General features: G+C 36.2%; 1 protein-coding gene across 2 annotated transcripts in view; it reads left to right on the top strand.

The window, feature by feature from the left end:
- The first annotated feature begins 5 nt into the window (after positions 1-5).
- The window catches only part of SCYL2 (SCY1 like pseudokinase 2), a 33,467-nt gene continuing 15,970 nt past the window's right edge, over positions 6-17,502 (top strand). Inside the window, exons 1-10 of one of the 2 annotated variants that reach the window (XM_081958557.1) lie at positions 6-165; positions 7,363-7,567; positions 9,993-10,150; positions 10,749-10,893; positions 11,590-11,739; positions 13,527-13,748; positions 15,398-15,514; positions 15,901-16,026; positions 16,301-16,477; positions 16,988-17,110. In XM_081958557.1, the coding sequence (XP_081814683.1) occupies positions 7,391-7,567; positions 9,993-10,150; positions 10,749-10,893; positions 11,590-11,739; positions 13,527-13,748; positions 15,398-15,514; positions 15,901-16,026; positions 16,301-16,477; positions 16,988-17,110 (1,395 nt within the window). In that variant the 5' untranslated portion in view covers positions 6-165; positions 7,363-7,390. Of the gene's footprint in view, positions 166-4,301; positions 4,334-7,362; positions 7,568-9,992; positions 10,151-10,748; positions 10,894-11,589; positions 11,740-13,526; positions 13,749-15,397; positions 15,515-15,900; positions 16,027-16,300; positions 16,478-16,987; positions 17,111-17,502 lie in introns of those variants that run through there. The other variant, XM_081958558.1, reaches the window with a different exon arrangement.

The following is a 17,502-nucleotide window of genomic DNA, read 5'->3' as shown; positions in this document are numbered from 1 at the left end:
CTTCTCTCGCAGTGACAACAGGAGAGGCAGGCGGCGGAAGCAAAGGGGAAGGAGTAGCCCGGTCAGGTTTGGGCGGCTGAGGTGGTCGCCATGGCGTAGCCGAGCCTGGTCTGCACTTGGTCAACCACGCCCCACTGTGGGGCTGGATCGTTTCTTCAGGGAGAGGTGAGCCGGGTTGAGGGCCACCTTCGGCTCTCCGGTGCCGGAGAGTGGCCTTAAAATTTTGGAGAGGGGAAGGGCCCCCCGTTTTTCTCCCTCCCGAGTCGGAAGGAGGGCCCGAATGGTGTAATGTCGGCAGGCAGGGACAGGGAGAGTTGGGTGACGTTATGCCTCTCCACCGTCTTTTCCTCTAAGGTGTTTTGCTCGATCTGTCGGGAGCGACGTGGCGGAAAAAAAAGAGTAATGAAAGCGAGCTTCTTAACTAACAGGCTCTTCCGGTTAAGAGGAAGGGCTGCTTCAACCTTCTGCTTACACGGTGAAAATCCCGTATCTATTTTAGGCGTTTACTTATCCGAAAGAATGGGCTGCTATTCGTACATCTAGTCTGACATGTCAAAAACTATCAACGTTTTTTTAAAAAAAAAAATAATGGAAGCACTTTTGCTCTTAAGTGATTCCATGGTTGATTAATGTATTTTTAAAATGGACAGTGTAAATGATATTACAGCCTATTTAAAAATCTGTATGTTTACCAAACGGAGCGTAAAAGTAATATGGGCTGAGTATATTTCATCTATTTTAATTGTCCACTTATTGCACCCTCTGAGAAAACTTGCTTGGGAAGTCTTAAACCACAACAGGGATTGCCCTGTTTTGAAAAGTAGTGCTTCACAGAAATTTAATTCTTTACTTTTTTGTGAGTCATGGGTCTTATGAACCTTTTTCTGACAACTTACTAAAAGTGATTTCTTGTGAGATATGGAAGCAGTTAAATAGAAATTACTGCCTTTACCATATATCCAAAATGCTACTGATGTTCCAGTCAAAAGTATATTTAGTTAACTTCACATTGAAAATAACAGAATTGAAATCCTTATTTCCAGGCTTAAAAAAGCAGAGCAATTATTCCTAAATTTGATTTTGTTGTTATGATGAGCTGAAGTCATATACAGGATAATTGAATACCTTACTACATAATTATATTTGGTTTGTTCTATTCTCAGTTTAAAAGGGTAAATTCAAACTATTTTCACAGATATGTTATCTTCCTAAGTCACACATAAAGCAGTTTTTGGGTAGCCTGTTTGGAAAGAAAAAATTCAGCCTGGCATCTCTATAGAGCTGCAGGCAGGCTTCTTACAACAGGTTCCTAAGCTTAATTTCTGGAGTTTATAGCTGTACTAATTTTTATATCCATAATATTTTCTATATCCTTAAATGACTTGCAAATATTTTCATAACTATTATGGGATAATTTCCATATATGATGTGTATACATGATATATCTCATAATTTGTACGCTTCTACTCAAGCAGAAAACAAATCCTTATCTTCCTATACTCTTGTCAGCTACTGGGCACCTTTCATTTAAAAGGCCCTACAAAAATGAACTCTTTTCACTCTTTCCTAAATGTCAAAAGGGGAAAGAGGCATTCTGATCCCAGGAGGCAGATTACTGTTTTCTAGAATGAGGATGTTGCTACTGAAAAAGCCACCTTACATCCCCTTACTGTCTCAGGAGAGGGATACTTATAGTGCCCCACCCATTGAGTAGGCATATTTCACCCAGAACACATCATTTGAAATTTACAAGGAATTAAATCTTTTAGGATTTTATAGTTAATAGATTTTGAATCAAATCCAAAGCCTGCTAGTAATCAGCGCTTCTAGGATGAGGTTTTTTTTCCTCTTATTAAATTAGTAAATACTGTTTAATAGGGAAGCAGCTGCATTTTGCATCAGCTGCAGATTATAGATCATTTTCAAAAGCAGTTTCACGTAGACCAAATTACCATTGTCTAGCTTTGGGACAACAAGAGCCATTAAGTCATTAACTTTATAGTCTTTTCATCTGGAAAAGTCATAGCTGATAGACCAACCAGAGGCTCTATTTTTTAAAAAAGCACACATAAATACCGTGTTTCCCCGAAAATACGACAGGGTCTTATATTTTTTTGACCCACGAAATATGGCCTTGGGCTTATTAGAGGGGGAGGTCTTATTATTTTTCAGGTGCATTAGGCAAGGAGGGCATGAGGCATTTGGATTGTGTTGCTTGGGCTCCGGCTTCTTTTGCAGCAGCGATTGGCTGCAAAAGCGACCGGCATTTGCTGTAGGTAGAGGCCTGAGCGGCACCCGCAAATCAGCTGTTTTGTGAACGGAGCAGCCCAACTGATCCGATTAAGGGGCCAAGAAGCCCTGAGGTGACCGGGGAAGGGAAGGGCTGCCCCCTGTTCTGGCTAAACCCACCCTTTCACTAGGGCTTATTTTAGGGGGAGGGTTTATATTTTTGCCCACCACGAAAATCTGGCATGGTCTTAGTTTCAGGACATATCGTATTGTTGGGGAAATACGGTAGTAAAATAACAAAAAGGTATAGCACAAACATTTAAAAAGCAGAGATATGGGAAGGAGTGGCTATGCTGTGAAGAAAGAAACCACATAGCCACATATAAATATATTGTTTCATTTTCTCATTTTTAGAACATAGGCTTTTCAAAATAGATAATAGTCCTATAGATGTATTCCTTAAAATTCTTATTTACAGTTTCATAAAATTATCCTCTTTTCCATGTCCCAGGCTCAATATAGTCAAAGTTCTGTCTGAAATGACAAAATCCATGTTTCAGAAATACAGCTCCATTTCCATTACTAGGAACCTTAATAATGTTTCTTCTCAAAACTTTTGCTGACATATGTTGAAATCAATAAAACTGCATTTTCCTCCATTTTAAATGTTCTTCTAAATGGCCTAGTTATTTCATCTGATGAAATAATTTCATTTTAAATCATATTTTTTTGTTTTGTAACAACTGGAATCACTGATTCTCCAGAAGTGGATATAGTATTCTAGTTTTTCATTCCACAGTTCAAATATACAGCTAATACTAGCTTTAATTCAACATTTTATGACTTATTTTGAAAACTATATAAATTCAAGTGTTTGATAGTATCTGCACAAATTGTAAACCCCAATCTATAAATATAATATATCTTGGAGGCAGCAAATTAGGCTTGTTCAGCATAAACTCTATTGCCATTTGATTGGAATAAGCTTTAGTAATAACATTGCATAATTATCAAGAAAAATCATTATATCCTGAGCATATAACAAAACATATATAGCATGCTGAGTGTCACTACATATCTTAACTCTGTTTATTAGAAGAGACCAATGGTTCAAGAACAAAATTGAAAAATAAAAAGTTATCTTTGCCAGGTACAATGATATGATTTAGTGTTTCCCATCTTCAGCAACTTTAAGATGCATTGACTTTTAACTTCCAGAATTCCCCAGTCAGCTGATTGGGAATTGTTGACAGGAGAATTTGGGAGTTGAAGTCCACGCATCTTAGAAGATGCTGAGGTTGGAAAACACTTATATAATTTGATAGGTTAAGAGACAAATCAATTCAAATAACTTTAACTGCATGATGAAGATATACAATTGTAATATAGTGAAAAAATATGGTAAAAAACCATAACCTTTTAGGCCATTCTTCATAAAAGTAATATGAAAAATATCAAATATTTTTTCAAAACGAATGTAGCTGATTCCAATTTCATATCAAAATATCATCATCAAGTGAATGTTGTCAGATAACCAGCCTTTCTGACGACAGCCTCCACCTGCTCTTCTATCAGGAATCATATGTCAAGGAGAACCCCCAGATTGCATGTCTGCTCTTTGGCAGCACTACCGCATCTTTGAGATCAGTAAATGGAACAATCATGAATATAGAACAACTTTGTAACAAAGTCAGTTTCATTTTATTAGGATTAAGTATGAATCTGTTCAACTTCATTCAGTCGTACATTAAAGAAAATGTCGACCGAAGAAGATTTATTACCAAAGTAACAAGCAGATAAACATTGCAGAAGGCCAGATGAAGGAGGAGGGGTATAAAAAACATCTTAGATGGGCACCATCCTAACTCACACAATAAGTAAAAGGAGGAGGAGGACAAGCATATTCAGCCTTGCAAAATTCTGTTGCAGTAGTTAATCTCAATGAAAGTAGTTTCAGGTCTACGTGGCCTGGTCTACCTTGTAGGGCTGACATACACTGCCTGTATGCATCTCAAGACTGCATCTCCTGTTTGTCTTAGGATTGAGATTCATGATGATGATGATGACATAAAATCTCAAAATGATGACCTCACGGCAGCTTTATGTAGGTGTTTAAAAGAAATGGAGAAACTGTACCCTGAGGTACATCATACCACACTATCCAAAGATTCGGTTTCCTCCAATAATACCATACAAGTTTGCCCCCCCCTCAACAAGGAACAGAACCACTGCCAAACAGTGCCCTGAATCAACTCTCTCGAGTGACCCAAAGAATAAAATGGTCCTGTTTTAGTTGCTGTGAGATGTAGCAGCACTAAGAGAGTGAAAATTTCCCATCAATGTCCCACCATATGTCAGCGGCAACAGCAAACAATGTCGTTTCAGTCCCATGTGCAGACCTTATTAAAAGGGATGCAGTTAATTGTTTTCTTGAGAATGTATATTTATTCATTTATCAAATTTATTTATTAATTAAATTTGTTTGCCACCCATCTTATCACAAGTCAATATTGGTATCCAAGTAGTAGCATTCCATGCTAAGAATGATTTAAGCATTTAGTTCAATGTTAGCTAAGTGAATATCAGAAAGCCATAACTGGTGACAGTATTCTATTAAATACAAATGGAATGTAATAGAAATTATTGTGTTATGTTAGCAATGATTTTATTCTCAAAACATATGGTTCTGTTTAGGACATGTTTATCATTTCTATAGAAAATATTGTTTCTTAAAAGCAAAGTTCACAGTTGATATAATGTATATATTTTTATTTTGGAATTAAAAAGCTGAGGTTTGATGGTAAAATTACAGTAAAAGCTTGTGTACATTGGAGGAAATAGATTGTATAGAACAGTGGTGGGGAACCTTTTTTGGCTCACGTGCCAAAAGAGGAGAGAGCGCAAGGGGGTCACGCGCGGGCATGCCACACCCATAATGCAATGCGCAACCCCCAGCGTGCGTGCATGCATGACCAGCGCCCTCCCCCATTTTTTGCATGCTTTTTTCGTTCTCCCCAGGCTCCAGAGGCTTTATAGGAGCCTGGGGAGGGCGAAAACAACCTCCCACGCCCCCCCCCCGGAGGCCCTTTGGAGGCTTTAGAAGCTTCCCTGAAGCCTCTGGAGCACAAAAAACCGCCCCTACGGGGAAACCGGAAGTTCAGGAATGGACTTCCAGTTTCCTCATAGGGCTGGTTTTAGCCCTCCGGAGACTTTAGGCGCCTTCCGGAGTCCTTAGGGCCATTTTTAGTCCTCCGTAGTGAAAATGGCCTCAAAAAAAGGCTGGCCAGCTTGCCAGCGTGCACATGCGCACTGGCCAGCTTACAGGGCAATGCCTCATGTTCACTGACAAATGGCTCCACATGCTACCTGTGGCACGCGTGCCATAGGTTCGCCATCCCGGGTATACAATATAGAAAAATAGAATTGGAAATGGCCTTGAAGGTCTTCTAGTCCAACCTCTGCTCAGGCAGGAGTGCCATACCATTTCATACAAATGGTTGTCTCTTCTTAAAAGCTTTCAGTGATGAAGCACCCACAACTTCTGAAGGCAAGCCATTTCACTGGTTAATTGTTACTTAGTTACTTCTCTCCTTGATTTGTTTCCATCCATTGTTTCTTGTCTTGCCTTCTAGTGCTTTTGAAAATAGATTCGACACCCCTCTTCTTTGTGGCAGCCCTCAAATATTGGAACACTGCTATCTTGTCATCCCTAGACCATTATCAAATACACAAATACAATCTCAATCATCCAAAATATGATGCCCTATAAATAATCTTATCCATATCTGTTTATAATTGAACTGTTTGTTGAAATGTTGCATGATTGCCTGAAGCATAATTTCTTGCACTGATATAAGGAGAATATTATAGTTAAAATTAAGTAATTTGTAACCTCAGAATCATTGATTAATTTTTGAGTATTCCTAAAGTGCAGGGGGAGGTAACAGAAGATTAGAGAAAGGCTATTATTCTATACTTTTAAAAAAGGAAAATAGAAATGACAGATCTGTTGACTTAGCATCAATCTTACTATTTTTTTTTACAAAGTGATTAGATTAGTATGCCAAGGGAATGCTGCGGATTACTGTACCTAAACCTCAGTGAGACACTTGATACAGTTGACTGTAGCCTCTTTCTTGATGCGATGAAATGCTGTGAGATGGATTGTCCCTCTATGAAGTGGATTTGCAGTTGGTGGAACAATTGTACCCAATATGTAGTCTTTAGTGAAGGTATTCATCATAGAGAAAATCAATGTGTGAAGTTACTAAGAGTCACCAATGACTTGATGGCACATAATCAATGGGTCTGTGTTTACAGAATAGTATGCAATGGGACATCTTAGAATTCTATTCTAGACCCAGTGCTCTTAAATATTTTTAAATATTTTTCAGACAAATGGTATTTTAGCAAATTTTAAGTCAATGCACCAACATTACAAGATAGAATGGGGAGTACTTCTTCAGTGTGAGACAGTTGTGAAAAGTTCCGATGTGATGGTTGGCTGGATCACAGGGATATATGTTGAGATTACAGGAAGTAATCATGCTCTTTTACGCTGCACTGGTCAGACTACATCTAAAATACTGTGTACAGTTTTGGTTATCACAATACAAGAATGATACTGAGAAATTGGAAAATGTGTAGAGAAGAGCAACAAAGATGATGAAGAGATTGAAGGTTAAATCCTATGAATAACGATAAAAAGAACTATATGTGTTTACCTGAACAAGAGAAGTCTAAGATTAGACATGATAGCAATATTTTAATATGTAAAGAATTGTGACAGGGAAGAGAATATGAATTCATTTCAAAGAAAATAGCTTTCCAAAGAGAAAACCAACTTGAAATATCCAATTGACTGTGAGAGTTAGTGAAACAGTCTGCCTCTTGGAATCATGAGTGCTCCATCAATGAAAGTTTTCAAACAAATATTGGACATTTAAATGGTGTTAACTGTTCATTGTTCAAATTTAAAAAGGGATACAAAAATATTTTAAAAAAATATTATTGTGACATCAAGCTTTCATTTAAATAATGAAAGCAAGTAACACATTTAGTGAGTAAATGATGTATATGTTACTATTCGTGTTAAAATTTCCAAAACAATTTCAATAATTATTTCCTTTATAGGTAAACGTGCTGCAGAATTGCCATAACAATGGAGTTGATGCTAAATAAATTGAAGAGCACTGTTACAAAAGTGACTGCAGATGTCACAAGTGCAGTCATGGGAAATCCAGTAACCAGGGAATTTGATGTTGGTCGGCACATTGCTAGTGGTGGCAACAGACTTGCTTGGAAAATTTTTAATGGCTTTAAAAAGTCAACAAAACAGGTAAGCTTTTTGAGAAAGAAATCTATATAATCACAATGGTCTTTCAAAAGAGAGTATGTAGTTTACAATGGCAGAATAGAAGTTATTAACTATGCTCAACATTATAATATTTGTGGAAGTGACATTCATATATGTTCCTGTTAGGTTTCTAAAGTGTCTCAATATTTAAAAGTTACGAGAAAACTAAAGAGAATTAAATATACTATAACTTCTTGGGTTTCAATCTAAGGAAGTTGTCTATCTGTAAGTAGATATATGAAGTCTATCGTAATCTATCTCAGACATGTGTGCTTACATTGCTATTGAGTATTCAGATGTCAATAAGACAGCTTGAATATATCTTTACTTTAGTGTGGTGGGATTATTGCATTAATCCTGCGATAATGCAATTATTGCAGCACCTCCATGATCACATTATCAAAATGATCATCTAATAACTGCTATGCTTGGTGATAGAAATTCCAATCCAATTTAGGGTGGTTGTCAGAAATGCTGGTAGCCGAGAGTGATTATGTCTGAGTTTGATAGATTCATAAATAAGATACTTCATGTCACAAGTAATTTTTAATTAGTAATTATTTTGTTCTAGCTCTACCCTTTTAAAAAAATATTCACAGCCATGTCTCATTTTTCTTTGAGAGTAGGATTTCTTAAATATCAAATCATCTCTTCTTTAGATAAATATTTTTAAAAATGTGCAGGTTTTCAGGATGGAGCACAACGTCAAACCAAGAGTGAAAATTATATCCTAAAAATATTTAGCAGCAATATATTTTGGATATACCGATAATCACATTTTTATCATTTATTTTCTTATTTGCTGATTTTTAAAAGTGACAAAATGGTTAGTTATTAAGCATGCTAATCTTTGGGCAGTTTTTTACGCTGTAATATATTCGTGTTATCTTGTATTTTCTAATCTATCTCCCACTTATTTCTTATCACTGGAGTTAGGGCCATTCCTAAATTCCTGCTTGCTCAACAGAGGGTTTTTAGTTATATTTATGTAGTTGGTATATGCTGCCCTGTTGAAGTACTGTTTGTTATTGCTACTGGAAGACGGGAATTAGGTTGGGATATATTGGTTGGAATTTCAGACATTGTATGGGAGAAATGGCATTCAGTAACTATGACAAAGAACCAGCAATATGTAATTCCACAGCCAAGCTAAAAATTCATTAATTTATATTTTGCCTCTGTGATTAAGAGTTTTTGTAGCGACTACTGTGTTTTTATTGTGTATCTCATGTCCTAATAAACGTGTGGTATGTGGCCAAAGAGATCTAAAATGAAGAGATCTAGACTCAGTAAATATTTCTGGGATAAAAATATATTAAATATTACCAGGAAAAGTATATTGAAACATGCTATCCCTTTGTATATGTATATTTATTTACGTACTGAACTCTTTCCAGTCCTTTATTGAAAAGCTATTGTATATACTTTCTGCCCCCCTCCCTCCTATCCACTGCCTCTTTAATACTTGACCACCTCCATGAAATTCCTGGACATTGTAATTGATGTGTTAAGTAGAGTATTGTTTTATGGTGGCTATTGATGTTGGTGCCATTGTTTGCTTCTGTGGCCAAATGATTTTGTGATTCAAGAATGGAAGTAGTTTATCAGGAAAATTGTTCTATTGTACTTACTGTGTTAACATTCCAGTGAATTTTTCAGCACCACTATGTAATAGAGTAAAAAACTGTACTTTTAATAAAGTATTTCTGTCACATGAAAAGAGAATATGACAGAATCAGGTGCCTGAACATAAAGCTTATTTTTTTTACATAAGACATAGCTTGAAAATTCTGAATAGATATAGTAGTTTAAGTGTGGTTTATATATAGGTTGTCCTCAACTTACAGCCATTCGTTTAATGACCATTCAAAGTTACAACGGTGCTGAAAAAGATGACTTATGACTGGTTCTTGTACTTATGACTGTCACAGAATTCCTGTGGTCACATGATCAAAATTTGGGCAGTTGACAATCAACATGTGTTTACTGGTTACATCATCCCAGGATCACATCATTACCACTTGTGACCTTCCTAACCAACTTCCAACAAGCAAAGTCAATGGCAAGTGCTAGATCTGCTTAACATGATTCACTTAACAACTGCATGATTCACTTAAAAACCTGCATTGTTTTGATTAACTGTGGCAAAAGAGATTATAAAATTGGGCATGACTCATAATATGTGTCTTGCTTAGCAACAGATGTTCCAGTTTCAATTGTGGTTGTAAGTTGAAGACCACCGGTACAAGATGGCAATTCTCTAACAGTGGTGAAATGACTTGTTTTCAATTAAAAGACATCAAGTAGAATTATTTTAAAGTAAAATATTAAATATGTAGTTTTCTTTAGTAAGATACACATAACATATAAATGGTTCATTAATTACACTTGTATACCTTATGTTTAGGAAGTGGCAGTCTTTGTATTTGATAAAAAACTTATGGATAAATATCAGAAATTTGAGAAGGATCAAATTATTGATTGCTTAAAACGTGGAGTTCAGCAGTTGACAAGACTTCGACATCCTCGGCTGCTAACTGTGCAGCATCCACTAGAAGAATCCCGGTAAAAAATTCTGATGCTAAAGTAATAATAGATTCAAAGTGAAACAGTCTAATAATTAGATTCTGATGAATTTTGAAAATTGATGACCAAAGTGCAGTATAGAATATAGAATTGTAAAAAACTGAATTCTTTTTCAAATACTTACATAAATTTCTAAATAAAGCAAGGGTTTACAACTTATACCCATATTTTAAATACTTTTCAAATATTTTATACCCTGGGTATAATGGGTGATGAAATACATGCATTTAATTCAGTTTGCATTCTGTGAATGCAAGAGAGTCTTATAAGGAAAAATCAAAGGGATCTATTTAAAATATTCAGAAATTTCATTTCATTTTCTTCTTTTTCCAGTAATTCTGAGAAGCTTTAAAGGATTTTAACTGCTGTTGATTCTTGCAAAATAATGGTGATTTATGTAGTTGGGATTTTGGTACTTGCCGTTAAGATTACAAATTGAAATATATTCACTTATAATAATGTCCTGTGAATTTTCCAGATGCTATACAACTATAAGCTACCTGCATTAGTATACCTATTTCTTTTTAAAAATTGAACATTTGGAATGTTTAGTAAAACTATCCTTGTTTTCTTTTAGAGATTGTCTAGCATTTTGTACAGAACCAGTTAGTGCAAGTTTGGCTAATATATTGGGTAACTGGGAGAATCTTCCTTCACCCTTGCCATCTGACATCAAAGAATATAACTTGTATGATGTGGAAACAAAATATGGCTTACTTCAGGTATACATTGACTTATAACTTTATTACTTACAACTGTAGTCAATTCAAAATTTTGTGTGCTTATAAATGGGTAAATGTATTATAATTTTACCAGACTTGGAGACAAGAGGACCATTACATGACTAAAGATATGTAAGTAAACATATTTGAAGAAGTGGATATTGCAACATTTTGGATGCTGTGTTCTATTTTTGAACACCTTTACGTATTCCATATATAAATGAGGCACTTCGTCCACATTATTTTCCTTCGACAAAAAGAAAACAATAAAATAGTGTTTACAATAAAAATTACAATAATTGTATATCTATTCCTTGCATGTTGTAAAATAATCTGCAAGTGAATTCACACATTTTAGATAATTAAAAACTTCAGTCCTTGGCTGCATTTAGTTCTTAAAAGATTTTTGGGAATTCCTCAACAGATTATCTTATTCAGATATCTTGGTCATTTGAATCCTACTCTCTGTGTTCTAGAATAGTTGTTCTTGTGTAAATTGTGCAAAAATTTCTCATGAATAAGAAGGGCTTAAAGACCTCATTACAATTGATTGGATAAGCAAGTATGTTTTGGTTACATTGTGTGGAGTATTGAGATAGTGCTTGCAAGCAAAAATATAATCCATCATAATAAGTACTTTTCAGGAAATTGGGGAAGAAAGACTATCACAAAAATATAACTTGTCCTTCCCAACAGGTTTCAGAAGGCTTGTCATTTCTACACAGCAGTGTGAAAATGGTCCATGGCAACCTTACTCCTGAAAACATAATTTTGAATAAAAGCGGTGCATGGAAAATTATGGGATTTGACTTCTGTATTCAATCAATAAATCCATCTGAACAAGAGGTAATAAATTGTTTAATGTGTTATTTTTCTTAAATAAAGCCCAGCTGAAAAAACTAAGAGTTTAATACTTAGCTTATTTTAAAGTTTTAAAAGTTTACAATGAGTTAATACGTGATACCGTATTTTTGGAGTATAAGACGCACCAGAGTATAAGACGCACCAAGATTTTGAAGAGGCAAATTTAAAAAAAAAGTTTTTGCACTCTGCAGACCTCCCAAAAACTCAATTTTTCACGAAATGGGCCCGTTTTCCCCCCCAAAAAAGAGCATGAATAGCCTTTAGGAGGCTTGTAGAGTGCTACTGGGAGGTGTGGGGGGGGGGCATAAACGAGCCTGAAATGGCCCGTTTTTTCCAAAAATGAGCCCGTTTTTTGTCAAAAAAACCTGGCATGCATAGCCTTTAGGAGGCTTGCAGAGTCTTCTTGAGGGCTGGATGGGGGGCAAAATTGAACAAAAAAGGCCCATTTTTTGCTCATTTCTGCTCTCCCCAGCCCCCAGGAGCACTCTGCAAGCCTCCTAAAGGCTATGCACAGCCATTTTGGTGAAGGGAGGGGATTTCAGGAGGCATAAAATCCTGTATTCAGTGTCTAAGACGCACCCAGATTTTCAGCCTCTTTTTGAGGGAAAAAGGTGCGTCTTATACTCTGAAAATATGATAGTTCCTTTACTTTACCAGATAGACAAACACATGATATTATCATAGATGAAAATTTTGTATAAGATTTGTTGTTTGTACTTTTTAGTACAAATTAAGATTTTATGGATTTTGAGGAGGTTATGGAGGACAGGCTAGTGAATTATTTATTTGTTTATTTTATATTATTTATATAGTCCCCAACTCCCAAAAGTGACTTTGATAGTCTATAAAATAAAAACGCAAAACCCTACTGCACACAATTGCCTAGTGCCCAAGGATAAATAATAGCCTCAGTCACAATCAGTAGTAACAACTCATCTATCCAAAAATGCGTGGGGAAACAGCCAGGTTTTCATTGGTTGGTGAAAAGCTAAAAGGGTTGGGGTCCAACAAGATGACAGATATTCACCACTATTGCAAGATGGCATTGATAGGAGCATGGGGCATGTCTATCTGTCTACTAGATCTGGTGAGTCAAAAAAAAATAGAAAACGGAACTACAGATTGCCTATCATGTGCCATGGAGGTTTTATAGATAATGACAGCCTTTTGCCAGGGCAGCTCATGGAACACAGGTATTATAGTAATAACAGGAAATACCAAACACTACACCATACCACTACATCCATGAGGCATGAGTCACTATAAGCAGGCTCTTCGAATCCAGAAATGGCCACAATTGATGTACAAGGCAAACCTGTGCAAATGCCCCCCTGGCCATGGCTGTCACCTGTTCTTCAAGCAGGACCTGAGAGTCCAAGAGGATTCCCAAATGCACCCCCATACAGAGTTAAGGATGGAAAATCCCCAGAGGAAAAGGGCCTTAAAATCCACACCAACTTGCTCTTGCCATGGTTGAAGCTTATCCCTTGTCCATTAGGTATCTAACAACCCTAAAATTAAGTAGGATGCTATATTTTTAATATCTGTTATATGTTCTTATGAAGAAAAGTTTTGCCTTTTTCACGTAATATTAAAAATGTGCATCAAAAAATTAAATAAATTTCAATTAAAATTGGAATATATCTATTAAAAATATAGATACGTAGTTAAGGTAGTACTTTTGAATGTTAATATTTCTTGGCTAGAGTAAATTTGATTTAAATTTGATTGTTTCAAAATATATGACTTCACTACATTTCTTATTGCAGCCCAAATACTCTTCTAAAGAATGGGATCCAAATTTACCATCTTTGTGTCTTCCAAATCCTCAGTATTTGGCACCAGAATACATCCTTTCAGTAAGCTGTGAAACAGCTAGTGACATGTATTCTCTAGGGGCAATTATATTTGCTATATTTAATAATGGGAAGCCAATTTTTGAGGTCAACAAACAAGATATATATAAAAGCTTCAGCAGACAGCTGGATCAGGTACATTTAAATCTATTAATATGTATTGTCAAATACAGGTAGTCCTCAACTTATGATTAGTTGCTTAGCAACTTTTTGAAGTTGCAACAGACTCTCCAAAAGTTACTTATAACCTGGTTTCAAAGTTACGATTGCTGCAGCACCCTTGCCATCGTTTGCCCTTATGGCTGAATGCAGGGATGGTGCAGAATTCATCCACCCTGCTGGATCCTTGCAGCCCTCATTCACCCAAGGGAAATCAGGCTGGCTGTAAGTGGATGCAAGTCAGTTGGAGTTTGTAAGCTATCACTAGCGATCTTCTCACTCAGCAAGCAAGAGGAGATCAGCTATCCGGTGCTTGACAGCTTCCTTCCCACTCAAGGACTTTCAGGACTCAGCATGCTTCACAGCGCAGCAATACTCATCTTTCTGTTTTTTCAGCTTCTGAGAGAGGCACCCAGGCTAATATAGGATCAGCTTTCTTACGGACATAGCCTCCTGGCAAAACAAGTGTTCTTGCAAATCTGTAGGGATTTCCCTTTTTAAGGAGGCTCCATAAATTCCACAAACAAATGGAAAAAAGTGGAGCCTCCTTAAAACAAAACTATTGTGAGAATAAAATCTGTGGCAAAATAGCATAAGAGTTTGCCACGAGTCTGGGGTTATAAGAAACTGATTCTATATTGGGCCAGGTGTCTCTTTCTGAAGATACAAAAACAAAAAGGTAAGTTGGGCACTGCTGAGCAAGCAAGAGTCCTGCAAGTCCTTGGGTGGGATCTCCCATTGTTCAATTGAGGTTTCCAAGCTCTGGATGAATTGATCTCCCCTTGTATGTTGGAGATTGCAAACCCTGTGCAGCCTGATCTCTACGTCCTTGCTGGGTGGGAAGGCAGCTGGAGGCTTGCAGGTTCCAGCTGGCTTGATTTCCCTTACTTGCTGGGTGGGAAGAACGCTGAAGGATTGTGGGAACCCCATGGGATGAGAAGCTGAACATGGGTTGCTTCAGGGGATTTAAGTAACCATGGGAGGTACAGGACAGATGATTCTGGGCCTGCATAGGCCTCCCAGAATCTCCTCCACCTAAGGCACCATGTGCTCCATTTAACCACCTTCAGCTTTGTTTAATAGCTGCATCAGGGAGACAAGGGTGTGGGATGGCTAAATGAGGCTCTTTCGCTTAAAGATCACTGACATGCAACCGTAATGGGCAGGCTCCATTATGGTTGTATCTCAAGGACTACCTGTATTGATTTATAATGTCTGGTTTCAGATACTAGACTTGATTTGTGAGCATGAAAATGTATATTTTTTATGCTGAGATTCAAAACCGAAAGGTTTTTATATAGTACCCTGTTTCCCTGAAAATAAGACCTTCCCAGATAATGAGCCCAATTGGGATTTTGAGCGCATGTGGTAAAATAAGTCCTCCCCCCAAAATAAGCCATCCGCAAAAATATTGCAACACAGCAGCAGCCATGAGGTGATCACGCTTGCCGCCTCCTGCACCTCAAAAATAATAAGACCTCCCCGAAAACAAGGCCAAGTGCTTATTTCAGGGGGGGGTCAAAAGAAAATAAGACCCTGTCTTATTTTCGGGGAAACACTGTACACATATTATAGGCAGGAATTTTTTGTTGTTGTTAATGATGAATGGCATGTGTTCTGTACAGCTTAGCCGGTTGAATTCCAGTAATCTTCAAAACATCCCAGATGATGTCCGTGAGCATGTGAAACTGTTGTTAAATGTCACTCCTGCAGTCAGACCAGATGCAGACCAAATGACTAAAGTGAGTAAATAGAAATAACTGCAGAACATAAGTCTTCAATAGACAATGAATATAGCGTTTTAAAATGTTTTGTTAAAATACCCTGGTTTGTGGGAGGTTGGAATGTCAGTGGTTATTATTCTCTTATTAACAGAGCCAATGCTCAGTAATTCCATGGAGATTTTTTTGGCAGAATATCTTTTTAGAGACTATCTGTAGTTGCTTAGAAAATAAGTGATACTTACGAAATACATCAAGAAAAATGTCTATTTGATTTTTATCTTTATTTTTTTCCCATTTATTTGTTATTAAATTGTATACTGTCCTACTCCCAGACACTTTAATATTCATTGAATAATCTGTTAATCTTAATTAAAATGAAATGCTATTTCTTATCTATTTTTTAGATACCATTCTTTGATGATGTTGGGGCAATGACATTACAGTACTTTGATTCTTTATTCCAAAGAGATAATCTTCAAAAATCACAGTTTTTCAAAGGGCTGCCAAAAGTTTTACCAAAACTACCTAAGGTTAGCAACTTCCAAATATCTTAATAAATGCCAGCACAATGCTGTATATTGTAAATGAAATGTGCATTGTAATGACTTCGTTTTGGGAAATATACATTGTAACGACCTCCTTTTGGATTGATAAATGTTGCTGATTTCACATGTTTTACAAAAGATAGTTACAGGATGGACCAGTTATAAAATTATTTTTGAAAATGCTGCATTTGTAATATTTAAGGTTAATTATAAAAATCTTCTAATGTCTTTGAAAAGTAAGATATCTATTTTCTTTCAGCGTGTTATAGTGCAAAGAATTTTGCCTTGCTTAACATCTGAATTTGTAAATCCAGACATGGTACCTTTTGTTCTGCCTAATGTTCTGCTCATCGCGGAGGAATGTACCAAAGAAGAATACATTAAACTAATTCTACCTGACCTCAGCCCTGTCTTTAGACAACAGGAACCAATCCAGGTACATTTGTATCTTAAACATTATTCTTGTTTCCTATTATTGAACTTTTTGTATTTCCCATTAAATAGTGACAAAAATGTGTGCCTTAAAGTCAGAGTACACTGACATGCTGAAAAGAAAAGATAGAACTATTGTACCTTCATAAAATGTTTTCAGTCTGTAAAGTTCCAGCCATAGTTTGTTTCAGAATCCTAGATGGAATTCCCTGGAATAGATTTCTGCCAGGTGAGCAGAATTAGTTTCTAGGTCTAGCATATTGCGTTTTGTGGATTTACTGCATTCTGCTACACATTCCAATAAGTACGTACTAGTAATTTCTATTTTAAAATTGGTGTTCTTGTTTTCCATGCTTCCAGGCTAGCAACATGGTAAGTGAATATATTTGCTATATATACTGACATTTGAATACAGATTGGTACCAAACGTTACACTAAAAGTTATTCTGAAATATTAGTCTGATTAACAAAATAAGGGAAAGTAATTTTTTTAAAATTTGCATTTCCTAAACAGATTCTCTTGATATTTCTTCAAAAAATGGATCTACTACTAACCAAAACACCTTCAGATGAAATAAAGAACAGTGTTCTGCCAATGGTTTATAGAGCCTTAGAAGCACCATCAATTCAAATACAGGTCTGACAACCATATGTTTTGTTCAACTTTTGTTATAATTGAAATGTATTTGGGATCTTTGAAAGAGGCTGTTATCCGATCTTTATTTCATGTATTTCTATCAGGTCTTAAAAAGCAGTAAAAATATTTAAAAAGCAGGATGATAATTTTTTTAATTTTTGCATTTTTTAAATTTTGGAATATCACTTTCTCTTACAACATTGACTGTATGAACTGATTGTTTTTCAGGTCAAAAGGAAGGATGAACAAATAAATATCCTTTTCTTTAGAAGCATGTAAAATGTTTCGAGGTTGAAAAGTTCTGATCCTAAATGTATCATTCTGACTTTCAAATGCTCTCTGTTCTAGTTTCACAAAAGCATTCCAAAGTCAGGGCATACCGTTCCAATTTT

The sequence above is a fragment of the Natrix helvetica genome, assembly GCF_964273705.1.
Source record: "Natrix helvetica genome assembly, chromosome: 6".
Taxonomy (NCBI): domain Eukaryota; kingdom Metazoa; phylum Chordata; class Lepidosauria; order Squamata; family Natricidae; genus Natrix; species Natrix helvetica.
The sequence above is the reverse complement of the archived record's forward strand: the minus strand, read 5'-3'. Positions and strand labels throughout refer to the sequence as shown.